Here is a 22,033-nt window from a genome sequence, read left to right as displayed (position 1 = left end):
GTTGCTGTTGTTGGGTAATTTTTAATCTAGAACGTTTTTTAGGTTTAACGATAATTGTTGCTCTGGGGATTAAAAATTTTGCTTTTGATTTTATTGTAGAAGGCTGTTAATATATCGTATACCAAATATTTAAGTTTAATGGCACTTGACGATAGACTGAAGAAATTAACCGACATTAAATGCATTTTAAGAGGAATATATGTGTATATAAATATCTATATATTTTGCTGTTTTGTTAACTAATTATTGCTTTTTGTGATTTTCTTTCAACAGATATATTAATGATCATTTTATCGTAATTAGTGTTATATAATATCGATTAAGTACACACATTATATATATGGAAATTTTTGATTTCTCTTTTCGTCTCTTTTTTCCTTTTCAATTTGTGGCTAATTGGAATTTTACACAATCTTCTGTTTCTTTCCTTAATACTTTTCTCTTTTTTCTTTTTCATCTTTCATTATTTAATTTTCTTTATAAAATTTGAAACAAACAAAAAAAAAAAATCTATTAATATATATAGGTGTAGATAGAGATATTTTTTTTTGTATGTCGCATATTATTATTATATCATATAGGTTATCTATAGTATTTGTATTACAAATGGTTAAAAGTTTAACCTAAATCGTATAACTTTCGATTTTCCTCGCTTCTCGGAAACTTCTTTGCTTGTTTGTTGTGTATCTCTCCTAAACAAAACAGATAGTATTTAAAATGATTTCGCAGCTTTTCCTCCCACTCTCCCGCTCTCCCGCTCTCCCGCACTTTTAATCATTGCTTTCCCACCCACTTTTATCATTTAAAGTTTAGACTACACTAATCGGAGCATAACGATGCACTTTGGGTTGTTTGGGCTCTTTGGGTGGCTTGATTTCTTCGCTTAGTTTCTGATAGACTATTGAATTTTTATGGGCTTGCAGCAGAGACATGCGATAGCGTTCGCCGCGTTTCCGCATAACCATCGACACCACTTTAGCGATGATCAGTAATAGCAATAGAACGCTAGTTACTATAATTATGATGGGTATCATAAATCTGTAGCCACTATAGTAAATGCGACCATGCTCGATAATGAATTCTTCGTCATCGTCTTCGTCATCATCATCATCATTGCTGGCCTCTTCTTCTTCGTCCCGGATAATATTGTTCAAATGTTTTTCTTGTTGAGCTAAAAATTTGTCTGAAATGAAAATTTGTTGAACAAAGGTGAAATGGAGACAAATAAAGACATTATAGATGGCCGTGAATGCCCTACACCACTTTCCTTAACATTTATTCATCGATTTTCCAAAATTAGGCGTTACATGGGAAGTGGTGGAAAAAGTGGTCCAATCCGGCTTTCGTCATTGGTTCAAAACATATCGGCGCACCGAAAATATCTCAAAACTTTGCGATCTGTGGGTTGAAGACAAGAAAAAAATACAGACAGACGGACAGTCAAACTTAGATCGATTCCGGAATTCTATCTCATTTTTGAATGTTACACACGGAAACAGCGAGCGCAAATGCACAACAACGGTCGACTTTCCGATAATAAATAAAGAAGGCGGCTTTATCTCTGTTATGGTCAAAGTCTTCATCTTTCCTTAAGATTTAGAGAGAGCTTTAGGTTATTTCGAAAGAATTCTGCTTAAGACTAAGCCAAGGAAACGCCATGCTTTAATGCTTTAAAATTGCATAAAAAGAACGGACGAATCATACGGTCTATCAATGGCATACTCATTCAGGCCAATGGCGAAACACTAAGCCTCGGAAATGTAATGGAAAGAAATACAATGAGAAGCGTAGGACACAGATGGATAATGAAACAACGAACTTGACGTTTTCATAATCTTTGCGATTATTTCAAACCCTTACTTACCCAGTAGATATTTGTTTTCAGTTTCTTTACTCAGATCAATTTCCTCAACCTTAACGCCGTGATCTTTAACATTTTTGGAAATCTTGGCTTTCTTTTCGTAATCTTCGTATTCATCATCATTGGCTGCGATATCTTCTGGCTCCTCCTCGTCGTCATCGTCAGAATAACTGCTATCGGTGTCATCGTCTTTTATTTCTTCGGCATTATTGTACTTCTCATCAGTGTCTTCTTCCTCCGCGTTATCTGCACGGCCTTCGTCATAGTTATCACTTAAAGCTTCGATCAATTTTTTCTTCTTTTCCGATTTACCTCTCAAGATCTTATGGGATTCGAGATCTTCTAGTACGGTCAACAATTGCTTATCGTTTTCATCTTTTTCGTCTTCAGTGTTGTATTTCGGTAACTTATTTTTCTTATTGTATTGATTTTTCGGTTCTGTCTCGGTCTCCAAGTGCTTGCAAATATGGTGAGCCAATGAAGACCAGCCTAGTTCGGCCTGAATTTTAGGTGAAGTACTCTCAGCAACAATGCTATCCAAGCTGGGCATTTTGTAAGGCATAATTTCGGTGTTTAACGATACGTAACCGATAAAGTCTTGGAAGCCATCGTTGCACTTAATTGGATTTTGCGTTATATCCAGGCTACGTAAATTCTTAAAGTTGCGTACATCCACTGAACTGATTTTACGAATTTGATTGGCCGAGGCATTGAACGAATGTAAAGTCTGATAGAATTTATATTTGCGTCCCACACCAAATTGATTATCGCTTAATAGAGAAGTCAGCTCACAATCACTAACATCAAGTTCGCGTAATTTATTGAAAGGCAAGAACAAACGTACGGATAGCTTGCGGATAGGATTGCCGGCCAAGTTCAACTTGGTTAAATCGTTGTTTCTCATAAAGATGAGATCGTCTAGTTTGCTTATCAAGTTATTACTCAAATCAAGATCAATCAATTTTTTCAAACTGGCGAACGTGTCGCGATCCAAGTTATTGATATTATTCCAGGCTAACTTTAAGGTGGTGAGGTGAGGCATTGTTGAGAAGGTTTTATGTCCTAAAGCTCCAATGGCACAATTCGAAATATCAAAGTAATAGACCGTAAAGTAACCATTATGGCTGCGGAAGCCGTCCGTAGGTAATTCGCTAAGACGCGGATTGTCATTCAAACGTATAACATCCAAGCCAGCATTTTTGTAAAAGATCATACTTGATATCTTATTCAATTCATTGATCGACAAATCGATGTGACGTAAATTCTTCAAACTCAAAAAGGAATCGGTCTGAATTTTCGTTAGTCCATTACCCTTCAAATTCAAATTGGTTAAACCAGTCATTCTATCGAACATACCGTGATGAACCTGATGGATTTGATTGAAACTCAAATCCAACTGTTGTAGATCGGCGGTAGCGAAACGTAAATCATTTGTAATCGAATTATATTTCAAATGCAAGATAGCTAAGGCGGTGCCGTTAAAGATATTCGCAGGCAAGGACTTTAACGAATTGTATGACAAATCTAATTCCTCTATAGTTTGCAATTGATCGAAGATACCTTCCGGTATTTTCTGTAAATTATTTTGCGATAAATTAATGTAAATGATATTGCTGAGCTGCGAGAAGGCGTGAGGATTAAGCTCCATGAGATTGTTACGCGACAAATCCAATTCTTCCAAGCTGGACGACTGCAAAGCAAGTAATAATGAAAAAACGTATTACATAAACCGTAACTCACGCTTAAGCTCATCAATTTTTAAATACCTTAAGTAGATAGTGTACACTAGACATGACACTCAAGTCATTACCAGTTATGGTTAATAAGCGTAATTTTTTATTTTTCGCAAATGTATCCGGGTTCATAATAGCCAAACCGACATTTGTTAAATTCACGGCATATAACTCATCTAAACCCGAAAAGGCATCCGGATGCAAATATTCTATCGAGCAATTGGCGATTTTAATCGATGAAACGTACTTTAAGCCCAAATCCAAGAAGAAATTTGGACCCAATAGTATGGGATATTTGGGGCTAACGTCTGTTACCACCAAATCGGTTATATCTTTGCCGAATTTCTGCGTTCCAGGATCAATGCTACGTGAATAATAAGAAAAGTGAAAATAAATAAAATTGATTAGGAAACCTTGATGGCGTTCGCTTTACCGGCTACAATAGGCCACCAAGTAGCTGTTGACATTACGTTCACATATACAATATCTAGGACAGGGAACGCTTTGAGTGAATTCGACTTCTTCTTCATCATGGATACTATTTACGGTATCGAAATCCTCATCATCGTCGTCATCATCATCGTCGTCGTCATCCTCGTCATCGTCCTCGTCGTCATAGTCGTCTTCATCTGAATTAAGAGTTTTCTCATGACTTTCAATAGCATTAGATTCATTGTTATCCAAATTCAAATCTTTAACAGTGGAAGTCTGCAATAAAAATAAAAATAAAAAACAACAAAAAATTAATTCCTGATAAAATCGATCATTATATTTTTATCATTAACTTACTTTGATATCTCCCTTAATGGGTTTCATCTGAACTCTAAATATTTCTTTAGAATTATTCAATTTCGTTTTGCCTTTTGTCTTTTTGGTTGCCTTTGTACTGGCGGTCGTACTTGTAGAGCTTTCATCATAGCTATCATATATATCATCGTCGTACTCGTAATTGTCATACTCATCATCGTAATTGTCATCTACAGTTTTACTGGTGGTGGTCATAGCATTAACACGCTTTCTGAAACGAAGACCAATAACAATGCAACTACAACTAAAGCGCCTGAAATTGTTATCAATAGAAAGCGTGTTCGTCGGTATTGTTACATTATATTTCTCTTGAGGCGTTGATAGTTTTATGTGCGATTTAATTAAGTCTGTTTGGCTTTCATCATCCAAGTCCAATAGATTGTTTGGTATATCATCGTGCACGAAATTATATGGAAGCGGCGTGGATGTAAAGGCTACTTGCACGACCTCTAAGGTGAGGAGCAATAGTAGCACCAGTCGCGACTGGCGTAACATTGCGCTATGCTGAAAGGAAACAAAATATATTTTACATATTTAATGTAAATACGTATGTTAATATGTAATGTGTTGTATATTATGTACAGTATATAATATATTATTTACATGCATTACGAGATAAACAGGCAAACTTTTTCGAAGTAAAAGATTTTATTTCCATTAGCTTGAACTAAAGTAATATATTTCTCATTGATGTGCCATCAAACGGACGCAGATCCTTCTAAGCATTACCGTGAAGGCTTGCCCCACGGCTTGTGAAAAGTCACTAATGCGGGGTATAAAGTAAAAGCTTTTTTTGTAGAACTTATGACTTATCTTTTAATTTTTTTTCAAAATTGCACTTTAATCTTCAGTCAGTCGTTGTTGTGTCATGTGATGCATCATCATGTCATATGTGCTTTTTCGCAAAAACTCATTTGTCGAAGAGGGGAAAGTATTATGCGGGAAAGGAGGCCTTCTAAAAAACTTGTACCGATTTTCCCAAGCAAACAAGACTTCAGACAATCTAAAACACGCTTCGACATGCTTCTTGTCAGCGAACAGGCTTGTTTGGAATCTCAACGAAACGACTTGTAAAAAATAAGTTTTCCATAAATAACACAACGTCTTTCTAATTTAGAACAAGTGGAAACACTGTAGTGGGACGCCGCCCACCAATATAGATCATAGACCACTTTGTTCAATACAGTTATTTATAGAACGACTTTTTAAAACAAGACTTTATATGGGGAGTCATCGAAGCTATGATCCGTTCCGAATCTATTTCAATATCGCTCGTTCTCGGCCCAAAACATGCCGGTGTATCAAATTTCATCGAAATATTTCATAAGTTTACGACTTGTCGTTTGAACGCGAGAAACCAAGACGGACATACGGACAGACAACTTTAACAGCGAAAACAAAAATTTATCCTAAATCCGATCGGTATAATAAAAGGTAGGTCTACCGCACCTCCTCCTGGGTGTTGCATACATACGGACAAACTTTACATAACCTTATGCTAGTCCGGGGTGTGGAGTGTAAAAAGTATTGTTGACCTTGTTGGTTGGTTTAGAATCTATCCATCTACATATCTGTATATATGTAAGCGCATGACGGTATTTCAAACAAGGCTAAACTAAATCTACGGAAATTTATCTATGAGTTTAATATGCAAAAGTAACAAATATCTTTCATGTTTTTGTTATGTTGTTTTCAAAGCAAACAAAAACAAAAAATCTAATACATGAAGTTATTTGTTTAGAGGTTTTTTTTCTGGATACGTGATTTGAATATTGAATTCTTTTCGAATTTAAAATAAAAAGTAATGCAGTATTAAAACTTTTTTAAGGAAATTGAAATATACACACATATATATACATACATAAATGAACGAGTTTACATACATTTGTATACAGCACAAATTTATATATATATATATATATATATATATATATATGTATGTCGCACATACATTATATATTCCGGAATATTAATCACGTGATTTAAAAATTAATCTACAGAATTAGCGAACACCTGATGAAATAGAGAAAGCGCCAGTGGCAACTCGAAACCAGGGAGAGCGGATATCGTTCGTGCTCCTAAATCTTAGTTTTAGAGAAAGCAACAACATCATCTCCAAACTAGGGACAATGAACACCGCCTCCGTTTCGAAATGTTGGCTTATAGTCATAATAAGACTCTGCAATATCAATTTTTCATAAAAAAAAGTGCCAAACATAATTGATTGTGTCAGAATTTTTAAAGGCCATTGTTGCCTCGTACCCAGTTTTTATACCCTACCTTAACATACCTTGTACAAGAGTATATTAAGTTTGTGCGGATGTTTACCAGAAGGACATGAGATAGGTTCATGTTTTATAGTGTTGATTGTCCGTCCATCTGTTCATGTTTTCTTGTGTTCAATCTACAGATAGACACACGTTTTATTACACTAAACGATTTAGAGTCACTTTCTGGGACGATCTAATTTTGTCGGTTCCTCTGCCGTTCGTATTTTCTTGTGCTTAACTTGCATTTTTTGAGTTAGTTCGATGAAATTTGGTATACTATTTTGGCTGACGCATGGACGCTGTTGAAAATGACTCGGATCGGACCACTTATTCGATTAATTTACGCCTTATTTTGAGAAGTTTTTATATGAATTACTTTAAGTGCAATCATTCCGTGCATCCACTCTGTTGAGGTTCGATTATTTTGAAAGAACATTTAAATTGATTTTCCTTTTTTGTATCAGCGGCCTCATATCCCTAAAATGCTAAAATACAATCTATATCAATCATACCGTAAATAATCTTCGTAATATCGTTTCAAAACTATTTCTTTTGCGCCCTTTGCCATTTCTTTTCTGTACTACGAAAAAAGAAAGAGGATCTTTTCATATAAAGTTCCGCAATTGTTGGACTCTATAGAACAGATTTCTTCTTCTCTTTTTTTTTAATGTTCAGGCGAGTCAATAACAGTTGATTAACCGCATCGCAAAAAAATTATAAATTTATGGAATTCATTCAAAAAATACTTTTTCTTCAGTTTTTGCAAGTTGAGAAGAGACAAAAAAAAGAAAATGATTAAACATATGTCCGGCGTCCTTGAAAGCGTAATAAGACAAAAAAAAAATGATTCATCTCAATCTCTGGTATTTGGTAGAAAGCATTCAATCCACTGAGGAGAGAAACAATTAATCATTTTTTGTTTAAAGCAATCCGTTCAAAGTACACCTAATTCTGGCTTTACAAGAAAGCTACATTCCCAAAAGACTCGCGGAAAACAAGATACTGGGTAGAGGGAGAAATAATAGAATGGTTCCAGACCCAAAAAAGCAGCTGAAAAATACGATAAACAATTTTAAAAAATTGTTGTTGGAGTTCATTTAAGAATTCATTTCGTTCCCTTACATATGCTAATAATCGATATAATCTGACTGAATTGTGAAAAATATAAAGCGAAGTTACAATCCTTATTTGCAACGAGTAAGAACAAAAACATTCATAAAAACATTAAAAAAAGAAAAAATTTAACGCAAAAATTCATTAAAAAAATTCAAAGAATCTTGAAAATCGTTTTGTATCAAAACAATTCGTGTAAAAAGAGATTTTCTTTTTAATTCGTGTTAAATCAAATTTTGTGCAAAAAACTTTGTGTACAAAGAGAATTAGGCATAAATATCTTATCAAGTTTATACAGTCGATAGGAAACTATGCAAAACAAGTAAGAACATTATAGTCGGGCAAGGCCCAATTAAAAACCCTACATCACATTGTCTAACGCAATTTTATTTTTCTTTGAAATTACTATTAGGGGTCAATTTTTATCACCCCATGTTAAAACTTAGGTTTCTCTACAAAGGATCGATTTTAGTAAAAATCCTTATTAGGGTAGCATCCAAAAAATAGGCCGAGATGGTCCAAATTTGGTATAGTTAACCTTTTTATTTGAATTACAGAAGTATTGAAAATTATACCTTTTCGTCAGTTTTCGTGAGTTCAAAAATTGCTCCAGCCTGTCGGAAGTTTTCCCTTACTTAACTTAACTTAAAATGCCGGAATACTTAGCCATTCTTGCTGAGAAACTTTGAAAATTGGAATTTTTTCCAAATATTACGCCTTGCAAAAATAGGGCCGTCATATGGGGAGTGGTCGAAAAAGTGAACCGATCTGAACCATTTGCAATAGCATTCGTCCTTGGTCACTGTAGCAAATTTTGTCAACATTTTTCGAAAATTGCCGCTCGTAGCGTGAACACAAATTTACATTAACAGACGTCAGAAGGACAGACGGAGAGGCAGGTTTGGATCAATTCCGATTATGATTCTGCATTGATCGGTGTAATAATAGGTAAGTCTATCTTAAGCCCTTCTACGTGTTACATATGTCCGCGCTAAATTAATATACCCCGTAACTCATGTAAGGTATATAGTGAACGAATCAATTTTAAAGAAGAATTAATCGATAGTTTTTTGGTATATTGAGGGTGATAAGAATGAAATTTAAACGAATTAAAAGCAATTCGTGTGCAAAACTTTTCATGTGACTACTTGTACGCACCGTACACTTATCTATTTAACGAAATGATTAATTTTGCATATTTTTTTGTTTTTTAAAATGTCATTAAACCATTAAAAATATTTTACCTACAGATTGCAATTTATCAGTTTAAGAATATTGTTTTTCATTTTTTTCCTTGACTATTAATATTTTATTAACATTAAATGACATCATGCATTATGGTCTAAACTTCCAACAAATGGCAACAAATAGTGATAGCATTAAAAAGGAAAAAAATGCGCTTAGGCTTGTATTGAATATTTTGACACTCGTTTTTTGCACACATATATTATTTAAGGCATGTAAACCAAAAGCGTTTACAACGAGGAGTTAATTTTGTAAGTTTCTAAGCGCATAGAGCCACTTCACTTCACTTCACTTCACTTTAGGGCAATAATTGAAGACAATATCCATAAAAGAATTCCTTATATATTGTAAATGAATTAACAAAGTTAATATATATAAATATATATATATATATATATATTATATAGATATATAACATGCGAAAAGCCGCTCGCTTGCATTGTTTACAGAAATAATTGAAAAATTAGAAATTTAAATAAGAATTGCAAATGTTTAATTACAATAAAATGCGATTTCATGCTTGAAAAAATTTATTATAATTTATGAAAATATAGTCACAGACAACATAACACGCAACAAAAAAAAAGAAGCAAATTGAAATTTTAATATCCATGACTATAATAAAATTATGTACAGGTATTAAAAATTTTTTATTTATTTTTAAAATACAAAATATCTGCATACGGTCTATACAATACATTATATTTAATTAGAGCAATGTAAAATTCTCAGTAGATTTCGTTTACTTAGTTTTTGGTTTCAAGTTTCTTTCCACTGCCAAAGGCTAACTCGAATATTGACGAAAGTATTTTAGACGGACGTACATTGAAGAAAAAATTTAAGTAAAAACATTATAGCACGACACGGCGCATGATTAAATAGCCTTCATAACTTCGCTTAATTAGCCATTATTCGCATGACGACTTCTCAATATAAGAAGTTGTATGGGACGTGATCGAATAAATGGTCCGATTCATTCTATTTTCAATAGCGTTTGTCTTTGAGCCAAAAAAAAACTGGTCGGTGTATCAAATTCCAAAAGGGACAGATAGACAGACAGATCGGTGCAACAAATGATTATAAATCGATCAGTATAATAAAGAGATGAATCTACCTCAAGTCTTTCTGGGCAGTGCACTCATCTGCACAAAGTGAACATATGCCTGTACACCAAGTGCTGTAGGGTATAGAAATGATGAATTTCTTGTGTTGATGACACATTGCTCTTTGATGAGAAAAAATGCGTTCGCAATTAGTATTGCCTTGGAAGATATTATGGCGACTCTTCTCTGTCGAGAGACTGATAAGTTTGCAGCTGGTTTACTAGTTTTAAACTCAGTCTAAAGATTTGGCTGAGAGAATTTGTCGTTTGTTCCAGAAAACATAAAAATATGCATAAAATCGTTTTGGAAGATCGAAAAGCGAAGTTGCGTGATGTGACTGACACCTTAAAGATACGAAGAGGCCGTGTCTTAACCTTTTTGTATAAACATTTGTCCATGAGAAAGATCTGTTCGAAGTGGATGCGGCGTTCGCTCGCTCTTGTTGATAAAAACGTATGGACGACTTTGAGCACTGTTTAGACAAAATAAAAAATATTTTTTTTTTTACGCGACATGCAAAAGAGAATGAAATGTGAATTTATCACTTTGCTCCTGAATGTAGTCGGCAAAAAAGTAGTGTCGCTAAAACATTTCTAACGTGTAAACTAATGGTCAAAATGTTGTGGCATTATGGTTGCCACTGTCCCGAACTCATATACGACTGTGAACAGTGACGCCTTACATGTATCGGGCATGAGACTTATTGAAGGATGTAATAAATTTATGAGAGTCTGTGAATATCCAGTTTGGGACGTATACTGCGTCCATATTTAAAGGAGAAACCGGACTAAGTTGCAGTACTTTTATACTTGGTTTTAATTAGCGCTGTCTCTATTCTCTTGTCAATTGTGAACTCCCATGTCGATGCTAAACTCGAAAGTAATTTATCTAAAATTACAAACCAGTTGGCTCACTTGAACTCATACGTATTTACAACCGTGGCGCAAAACTAATGAGGAATACAGTCGTTAAACACAGAGCATATTAAATTTTCCATTCTTCTCTCTATATTATATAAAGGGATTTAAGCAAACAATGTCTAAAAGGTGATATTTACGGTCTTACGAGACATTTGCATAATGAGGGTTAAGCAGGATTACATTTTTTTATTACCTTTCGCGCCAGGTGGTGACTTCAGTAATGACTGCGTATATTTGCAGAGAAAAACAATTATGTACACTATACACAGGTTTTTCATAATAACTATTTACATATTTTCATTTCTTCGTCTTACTTCATTTTCGTTCGCAAATATTCCAAAAATCTTCATATTAAAGAAAAATAAGTTAATTTTCATTAAAATTGCAATTTTAATAATGAATGGCTGCCTGTTTTTACGTATGACGAGTATACTCGTCATAGCACAAAATTTCAGCATCTCTTCATGACGGGTATACTCGTTAATTTTAGCTCACTGGTTAAAACTTTCTTTCTCTCTTAAAATGAAGCAAGTAAAAACTATATGATGGGACATCGTCTATGATTGTATACCGTACACAGTGTGATTGCATGCTTAATTGTATACTTAACACAGTTATCCATGTAGCGACTTTGCAAAAGAAAGACGTTATGAGGGATGTCGTCGAAAATGTGGGCCTTGGGTCAAAAGATGCTATTGTACCAAATTTCATTAAAACATTCAAAAATTGTGGACAGACCATCGACTCAAAAAGTCATACTAAAGCTGGGCTCGTCTTAAGCCTTTCTGGTTGCACCACTCGTGGCGTAGGGTATCAGAATTATAATAACATATTTTACGACTTTTTATTGCAACACTTTTTATGGCTTTTTTTTGCAAATTAATTAATTAGTTAATGATACGTAGAACAAAAGGTAGGAGTGTAAAAGGTGAAACGACTACTTCTGTATGCCACAAAAACAAAAAATTTCAGTTTCTGATCATTTTTTCGGATCTGCGCAGTCCAATCACAATTACTTTACATCGCTTTAGCGTAAGCAAAGGCTTAGCCCGAATATTTACAATTTAAGCAAACTTTTTCACGTCCTTATAGATATATAAAATTTTCAAAGTACATAAATAACTGCGGAAGGGTACCCTTAGCAAATCTCTTTGAATTTCGAAATGTATTTTGATTTCGGTGCACGAGAACTTCACAAAAATATCTTACATTTTCTAATTTTTGGATGACGTAGGCTTCCAAGCCCAGCTATGGCACTCGCCTAAGCGTTTATAACGCCACAGGGCTCTGTTAAGGCAGTTGGTTTATTAGTTACATTCGAGTCTATCTTCTTCACTTCCTTCACTAACTCCTTAACCAATGATTTTAAATCATAAAATGTTAACTCAATGTCCACATACGAGTTGATATAACAAATACAATATTGACAGATTGTCGACGTGGGACTGCAAAGGGTTAGTTATAATCCTTTATACCTAAATAGTTTTCTTCTAAAAGCTTCTTCCATTAAATCGATTATTTGTACACCTTTTCTGTGAAAGTAATTTTTGATTTCGTTTCCTTAACACACCCTTTACTCTATGCACAATTTATATTAGCAATCCTAACGCTTCTGAATTGAAAAGAGGTTGAAAACACAAATATTTGAATACCAGACAAATTCGCAATTAATTTATATGATTAACTCGTCTTCTCTATATACTGTTGCGAATGCACTTTTAGTGCATATTAATTTCTTATTTATCAGTGATTAGTTGTTTGTTGTTTGTTGCCACTCCTCTGTGTGTCGCGATGCATTTTTAACCACATTAAATATGCATATGTTCATAGATATCTATAAACATGTTTTTGCTTTAATCATTTAAACTATGGTGGAGGAGCGAAAAATATTATTGATAATAAAATTTGTGCAATTATTGCTCTCTCCATCAATACCGGCAAATGGATTTAAAATTTTAAATTTTACCATATTGGGGCGAAACTTGCATACCCACCGCCTTTATCACATATATTACAAACAGTAACTGTTTTGTCTATTCATATAGTGTCAACATATCGATCCGGATTCATTTCGTATCGAATTTTTACTTTGTCTCAATACATGTTTGCAAAAAATAACAAATCTATCTTTGGTCAATTATTTTTGACTAGACAGGCACGTCGTAGTATTTTTTATATCTTTGTTAGTTTGTATGCTTAGTAACTAAGCAAATTGCAGTCATTTGCAAGCCGAGGATATATGTGCCAAGCTTCAGCTTTCAAAAGTCACTTTAAAATTGTAAGAACTCTCTTTGTTCATGGTAGGGGTGCTTTAAGAAGATTTTAAGCATTCGCTTTATGGAAGCCAGAAGTGCAGACTGATCACTTTTGGCAGACTACAACGCCTGCATTAACAATGCACGATGCCCAAAGGCACATGAATGGCACTGTCAAGCAACTGTCCGAAATACTCTTAAAGTGCCCGGGTGTTGCTTGCTAGCCAAGGAGAGGTCTATCTATTTATTTCTAACAAGTTAGCGTTCTCACAGTTTCGGTGTAGCCCTAGTCACCACGGGCCTTACTAAATTTCAAGTGCGAGAAAGAGGAAAGAGGAAAAAGGCAAAAGTTAATCCCCCTGGTAGCTTATCATTGGTTTGTAAAGTAGAAGCGAGAACTTTTGGCTGCACATAGTTGGTGTGTCGATCTTTCTTACAACCGTAGATCACGAATACGATTCTATAAATCTTCAATGACATGGGAAAAACACCGTCATTTCTTCCTAATAAGATAAATTATTCAGGGGACATCCCCCAGTCGTTGAGAAAGAAATAGGTGAAGTGGTAGCCGCAGTCGGTAAGTGTTATGTACTCACTACAGCTACGACCAACGAAAACTCTATCGTACTTGAGATTTGAATCCGCGAACACTGACTTTGTAATCGCGATTCTTACCTACTCGGTTAATCTTGTGGATGCGGAAAATATCGATATATAGTCCAAAGCCGTTTCTTAACCTCACTATTGCATGTTAGGTCCAAAATAATCCACTCATCCCGGCCCCTACAAGTTGCGATCGTCCTTAGTAGTACGACTACGTAGAATAGAAGTCCTATTGTGAAACGAGGACGGGTCTTGGTTTCTTGATGGAGAGTTATCTGGTGCTGGAATGTTCATGGACTTGACTAAATTGACTTATTGTCTTAAACTAATCAAAAAGGTATAGCTTATGCACTTCACTGCGTCTCGGATTTCCGTTGATATCATTACATGTTATAGATCGTCTAATAAAGCTAAGATATTTCATTTTTTGTCGAGGGGCATCAGAATGAATGACGCAATTGAATGCAAACGCTTAGCGGCAAACATTAATTGCAATTATTGCTCTACGTGTGAGTGCGAAGATTCATTTTGTATGTATTGTAAAATATTCTCGTTTTTCATTTGCGATCGCTGCTTTAAGCTAAGTGATCAAGTACAGACGACAGACAGATCCACTTACATAAGCATACAACAAATGACATTTTAACGTTTTAGTTTTAATTTATTTCATTTTATAATTAAATAGAAATATTTTTAAATTTCATTAGTGTAATAGCAAAACAAAGAATTCTATTTTTTTAATTCAATTCGTTGATTTAGTTGCTTCGCGTAACAATTAATAAGAGGGACAGAATTAATTAAAATGGAAGATGGCACACATCTGATTTAATATATTAATATCTCTTCTAAAACTGCATTAGAAAAATTTTTAAATGCTATGCAAGTTAAAGTCTTGTCATAAAAAAATTTCTACGAATCGAGTTTAATTAAGCCTTTTGTATCACTTGATGGAATAATCTGCAAACAATGATTCTTGCTTCTCACCCAGAGCGGAATAATTGGATTGTTGAGGCACACGTGCATGATGGGTTAACACTACGCCGCAAGATAAATAGAAGAAGCTTGCCTACAAAAGCAAAAAAAAAAAAGAAAGAGTTTATAACCTCGAACTTTAACGAAAAGCGTTTATATCTATCCAAGTGCTGGCCCTTAGATGTATTTAGTTCTGACAAGGTTCGGCCAAGTGATCATTAGCTTTCATTCCTTCATTCCAACGCCGATTCGCATATTCATTGGTGTCTGCGTCAGCCTTTGCCCATTCGTTTCAATTTCAGTATATATTCTGCCGTAGCTGCAACCATCGCGGTTACACGTTTGTCGATCAATCTTTTCATTGTTCGTGAAAATTGACGTAAAGTTATAAATTGCTTTCCTACGATCCATTCTTATACTTAAGAAGAGAAAGAACCAATATACTTTCACCAATAACGTCAGACTTGCAGCCTACAAAAGAAAATGATATTTTGCACGCAAAAAGATCAAGAAACAACGGCTTGATTAAGAAGTCTGTTATTAAAACAGCAACCTATATAGCATTTGTCTGCTAACACATGAGGAATAACGTTTCCTTTTTCATTCGTTACCCTTATTAAAGAAGAAAGCGGTGAAATTCCGAGTTAGAAATGCTCAGTAGAACGAAGTAATGGTCTCTTGGTAAGTGAGAAATTCTGAACTCTGTTCGCCTGGCGGCGCTTAGAATTCTACGAACGCGCCTTTACTTTAACCAGACACAGACGAAGTGAATAACAAAGTTTTGAATATCTTTACTTGAGGTAGTAGAGTATAGTTCATCATAAAGCGAAACCTGTCCTCCTCCTCACTGACTACTTAACTTAATGTTAAATGTAATGCTACAGATAATCTTACGAAAATTGCATAAAATGTTGACGAAATACAATTTATTTTTGTCTATCCGTTTTTTCTTTTATTATATTTTATTATTATTATTATTAATTTCGTCACAGAAATAAATTCTAAGACTAAACTCTTAAAAGCACTAGCATCTAAGGCTATCGGCTTTTATTAAAAACTCTACCGCACTTGAGATTCGAACCCACGACCATTGACTTGCTAGTCGAGATTCTTCCCCTTCGGCTACTCAGGCCGATTATATATTATATTTTAAAAAATCTGTTGTTGTCTGGTTTTAGTTTAGATTAATTCGGATTAAGTGTTGTAACTAATCGAATTCTAAGTATGTAGGTAAATACGGAATGGAAATTTGCACTTAGATAGCCGTAACGCCACCTACGGAGAATACAGATATTTGAAGTTGTGTTTTTTATCTACCGTGGATAACAATAAGAAGTCGTGATCCCAACACAAATCGCAATACTTTTTCTAATAATGAAAATTTTGAGTTTTACACTTTCGCTGGCGGCATTTTTTCTTCTCCGTATCGTTCTTGCATCGTAACGTAAGAGAGGATGAAAAGTGGATTTATGTAAAGGATAAGCTCCGGGCGTACCATTCACATAGATGGCGAGACTGAAAAGCTTTGTCAGGGACAATATATTTTGTATTTGGTGAGTCTAGAAGACTATGATCTGCCATTAGCTTTTAAAGTCTGCCACAACCCCCTCAAGAGAAATCAATTGTTTTGAATCGCGCGCTTTACAAAGAATGGTCGAAATATTAAAAAAAAAGGCAACAAAATCTCATTTTTTTTATATGCCATCCCTCCATCCATCCATAGGCAAACTCGATTCGTATTGTGTTGGAAGGGCTCATACGGAAAATGCTGGCCCATGCAACGAACTCATCAAACATGTGCCCCACTGAGTGTCACCCTGAGCAGCGCTTCACTTCTTACAAAGATATACAGGAATGTGTGAAAATGGTTTGATGAGTAATTTGCCTCGAAAGAGTAACAGGCTGATGGAAAAATATATAGCTAGCGCTGGATACTACATTGAACAGAATGTTGTTGTCATTGTCATATATTAAATTTTTTGTTTAAAAAATTCCGGTTCCATATTTACATATCTAGTATTTTCACTAGAGCTTATTTTATAAATTTATTTAACTATCATTTAACTATAGCTCATAGGACGCTATGTGGCGAGTCAATCTGTTTTCTTATTAAAATAATTTAAAATTTGTTATAAGTTTTTAATATCATTCACTTGGCAAAACCGTCGATGTTTTTGTTTCAAATCCTTCGGTTGTCTGTTCTGTCTGCCAATTTTATGCGTTATATATTAGTTTGGGGAAAAAGAAATCCATTATTTTTATATGAACTTCAGGACTTTATTTAACATGCTTCGGATTGTCCGATTTGGGTCAAATATGCACCGTTTTGTTGTATGAAATCTATCAGTACAGCCATCTACCGAAAAAATAATGGATTTCTTTTTCCCCAAACTAATATTATAATGCATGGCTTTCCAGCACTCTTAACATCATTCAAAGTATTACCCCATTTGAAAATTGATTAAATTTTAAGTTTAATTTAACCTACAGGAACTTTATTGTTTATTCCATAAAAATGGCACTGTCTACGAAGTCCACATTAAGCGTAGAAATTTATTTGGAATATTTCTATAGCCATAAATTTGTTTTTGATTTTACGGCATATGTTATTTGCAAGAGGTTCCTGATAACAAAGAAGTAGATAGACACTATGCAGTTGAAAACAATGTGAGTTGTTGTTTGCGCATCTTACACAGATAGAGATTGACTAACAACTAATAAGAGATTTTTCAAATGAAAAATGCAATCATCTGAAAATCAATAACATCTTTAAACCAACGTTCATCGCTGTTCACTATAGTTGAGTATGCTAACTCAGTTTTTGCATTCATCACCACTTGTGACAGCTGCATATTAACTTTGTGCAGATGCGGGAAGGGCCTAAAATGGTGTATCTTTAATTATTTAGATCAAGAACCATTTTTGTATTATCTTTCCAGTGCCGATAAGTGTATTCTTCTACGATTTATGACATTTTTTAACAAACATCAGGTTGGCTCAAGCACGAAGGCTATTGAAAATTTATTGGATCAATTCGCTGTCGGCGTATGTTACGGTGATGGTTGGAAAGAAGTAGGGAGACGGCGATAGGGGGTAGTCTCAGCTTAGGAATGAATCCGTAAGCGTTACACCTTTATCGAGTATTCACTGCATTTACAACCACAGATTATTCCTATGTTAAGTAAGGTCTTCTACCCTGAGGACTGAGTTCCTTGGGTTTGCCAACTTGGTTGTCATGTTTCTTAGCTCTTAGGCTACGTGGTTAACCTTATATGATATATTAAATAAATGTGAAAAATTTCCCCCTTAAGGCACCACTCTTTTCAATCCTTCCCTTCGTAGATATTTTCGCAAAAAATTAGTCCCTTTTTGCATTAGTAGGAAATTAAATTGACCTAAAAATGCACTTTACTAAATTCGAACAACATTTATCTTTTTTCAAGTCCTCTCTCCCCTTTTTTTAAACAAAACAATTAGGTTATAAAGAATTTTGGACGAGTCCGTTTGATCCTTTGCACCCTCTCCCATATAAGATTTTTTTAAAGGATCAGATTAGCGAAACCTTTCAATTGTGATAGGCGAGGTTACATCATTCAAGTTTATGACTTCTGCGGATAGCAATGAGAATTCAAAATTTCATAGAGCCCAAGCAAACTTTTCCATTATTCCGTGACATCCGAGGCGTAGTATGTAGGAGAGCTACAAAGATCACTGACTGCGCATGCATTGGTTAATGTGCCACACTCGCTTTACTACTTCTAATATTTTCTTAACATAATTGCGCAGTAAAAACGCTGCTTGCACTTTACTGTTACTATTATAAATAAGTAATTAAGAATACTGATAATGAGAAGACACAGCGTCTAGCATGCTACACGACCGTTAATATTGTGAGAGTTTTTTGTTTACTTCAATACTGTACGTTGATCGCTGTCAGTAATGATATTCAATAATGATGATGAGGAGTTCGTAATACGTTCTTCGAATCAATTGAGATAGAGAAGGCGAACTTGGAGCTTCAGACGCTCTGCTTCGTCGTCGTCATTGCTAGTTGGCTGAGTTTCCCCTGTGACCTTTTGAAACTAAGATCGAAACTCCGTCATCCATTTTCAGCGACGATCGATAAACTTCTTTTTATTCGAATTAAATAAGAAATAAAACGCTTTCTACTATGATTCGTAGATAAAACTTTTTAGATGTAGATCTCTGTAAATCTCTGAAAGAATGGTTGATTTTTTCACTCTCTTCTTGCTTCTTTAGCCCGATGAAAGTGTTCAGTGGCAATTTCACACTCTTATTCATTTCCTCTTCTCTTTATGCGACCGTCCACACCCCGGATGCCCCCTGTACGTGTAACAAACTGATGATCAGAAAAAAGTTAGAAAAGAGAAAGTGGTAGGAGAGAGCAGCCGCAATTAAGCGGGTACGTACGCAATCGGCAAGTGCAAGTAGGGAAGGGAAGAGAGTAGTTCAATTGGTACACATAGCTCTAATCTGCTCGGCTATGCGATAGCCCCGCAAATTAGATGTGCCAGCGCTCTTTTCGTATTATAGAGCAAACACTTCTTAATAGAAAGCCATTTATGTAATTTAGACGACCTCCCAAAAAGTATTTTAAAATATTTCAAATAAAAGTAAGTAATAATATGTACATTACTTTCTTAACAACCCAATCTTAGATCGCACATCTGCATACGTGTATCTGGCTGTTGCGTTTCAAATGTTTAAATGGTTTTATTTTTTGGTTTTGACTTGAAAACAACAACCATTTGAGCCTAAAGCTAAAACCAGACACTGAACACGCACACACTTACACGTAATTGTATACAGCCGCCAAACTATCAAAATGTCTGTTAAAATTTGTGTTATTATCTGTGTAGAGGAAAAAGTCTATCGTTCAGACAATTATATGCAAAGCAAACCGTTGTTAATCGTAAACTATGGCAATTGTGTCAAAGTTACACGAGAAAATAAAAAAAAAAACTTTTCTGTATGTATGCATTTGTATTTATTCGCACATATCGGTTTGAGTGGGTGTAAAAAATACTTAAAATCGCGTTGTTGCAAGTTTTGTTCAAAATAAATTTAAAATACATTAAAAGAAAAAATATCATTAATAAAATACAAACAAGAAAATAGAAAAAAAAAACCGCAAGAGAATTTTGTGGGTAGAAATGAATCACTCACCTGATTCCTGATATTTTTCAATTAATCGCCGCTGTAATGAAATTTAAAAGAAAAAAAAAAGAAAGAAATTTCAAATGAAATTTATTTCTATTTATATATGTATATATGTATTAAATTTCTTTTATAATAACCCTCGCTGGAAAAGATATTTTAAAATATTTTATTTACAAAGTGATTTACACTCGTGTCTTAAAAAATCCATTCCCACCCACTATCTCAGCCGCATGTCTTTAAATTATAAAAATTTTTATTGATTATCGAGTTTTTGTCCAAAAAGTTCATCGTTTTGTAATTAACCTCACAACATTACTTGTCTTTACATCTTAAAACTGATCTTCGAGCAGAAAGACTGAAAGCGTAGTTCGTGGCAGTAGACAATGCCTTGTATAAACTATCATTCAACTAGCATTCAATTTTTGGCGGAAACTTCCACAAAAAGCTTACAACCTTCTCAATACATTCTTTTAAGACACAATCTGCTCCTACTTCGAATCATTCATCTGTGGTCCATATGTTTGCAGGGGAACTCAATTCTGATCAAGAGATAGAAACCAAAGATAATAAATAAATCGATCGAATTATTCCGATTGCATCTAGATTCAACAAACACAAGGGACGGACAGGCTTTTCCACCTTAGATGACTTAAAATTTTACGCAGACGAATAGAATAACTTAAGCAGCAGGTAAGCAACAGGCTTTAAATTGAAACAAGGTACAAGAGGCATAGTCGGCTACGACCGGCCATTCGTTTAATGCTTCATTCAGTTCTTCACAACGCCTTTTTACACACAACACCACTCATGGTACAGGATATATTGAGTTTGCACGGACGCGTGTAGCACTTAGATGGGCTTAGGATGGACCTGCAGTTTACTATACCGATTGACTGAGCGTCATTACCTGAATCCATCTAGACTTATAGAACCCAATTTTCGATTGCACGAGACAAAGTAGTGTAGGGTATCCAATAGTCGGGCTTGCCCGTCTGTAACGACCTTGTGTTTCATATATAATTTTTCTCAAAATAAGACTTTATATCGAAGCAGTCGAAAAAGTAATTTGATCCGAATCATTTCAAAAAGGAGTTCCTCTTAGGGTGAAATCACGCCGACGCAACAAACTTCACTGAAACGTCTTGAAAATTGTGACTGGTAAGTTGAACACAAAAATACAAGGATAGATCTTAGACGGACAGGCAGACAGATAAGCTTAAATAAATTTAAAAAGTGATCGGTATAATAAAAGGTGAATCTATCTCAATTACTTATGGGTGCTGTATGCATAACTGAATAACGATGAAATAATCACAAATCTAATAAACATTTCAACACTGACCGCTTTGACGAAAAGTATAAGTTTTGGTGTGCAAAAATTGACAGTTAATTTATTTTAAAGTTAGTTGTGATGTCAGAAATCTGGTTTCAAAATTTTCTGTCAGAGTAGCCATAATATAATTGCTTATATAGGTCATAACATTTACGATCATACATAACCCAATATATTAAAGTTTAAGTACAATGTTAAATAAAAAATAATTCGCTTCAAAATTGAAATGTTATAGCATTGACGTCATTTTGCATCACAACGCAAACAAATGTTCTAGCATTTACGTCTGCCGCTGTGTTAATAACCTTCAGCTTAGGCTGAGAAGGAGAAAGAGAAAAAAATATTTAAAAAAAAGATCATAAAAATAACGTGTTCAATTCCCTTAAAATTTTAATTGTACCGTTACTATAACTCGGTCTGTAGGGGAAAGCGTAAGCAACACTAAACTCTGAAAACAAATAACATCAGTCGATAAGTCTGCGATCTGCCACATGCATGGCAAAACTGTTGACCGACCTGTATAATTGCTGCGAAGTACCAGCCTCCAAACCATATGTGTCAAAATTTCCTGGCGGTCCGTATATTAGTTTACAAGTTATAGTTGCTTTACTGACACTGCCTTTTTTGTTTACTTTGG

At 34.6% G+C, this 22,033-nt stretch overlaps 1 protein-coding gene and 1 long non-coding RNA gene across 2 annotated transcripts in view; one reads left to right on the top strand and one right to left on the bottom strand.

Moving 5' to 3' along the window:
- Positions 1-22,033, top strand: part of LOC119635947 — a 70,574-nt gene that overhangs the window by 7,893 nt on the left and 40,648 nt on the right. The window lies entirely within an intron of this gene.
- LOC119635942 lies at positions 514-20,105 on the bottom strand. The gene is made up of 6 exons (XM_038030983.1): positions 20,070-20,105; positions 4,384-4,905; positions 4,028-4,302; positions 3,628-3,958; positions 1,865-3,551; positions 514-1,183 (listed from the first exon to the last, which is right to left on the bottom strand). Exons 2-6 carry the CDS (start codon positions 4,894-4,896, stop codon positions 810-812), a joined length of 3,180 nt encoding a protein of 1,059 aa, XP_037886911.1. The 5' UTR covers positions 4,897-4,905; positions 20,070-20,105; the 3' UTR covers positions 514-809.

This window comes from Glossina fuscipes, unplaced genomic scaffold, assembly GCF_014805625.2.
Source record: "Glossina fuscipes isolate IAEA_lab_2018 unplaced genomic scaffold, Yale_Gfus_2 27, whole genome shotgun sequence".
NCBI lineage: Eukaryota > Metazoa > Arthropoda > Insecta > Diptera > Glossinidae > Glossina > Glossina fuscipes.
Note: the sequence above shows the minus strand (reverse complement) of the source record. Positions and strands in the feature narration are given on the sequence as shown.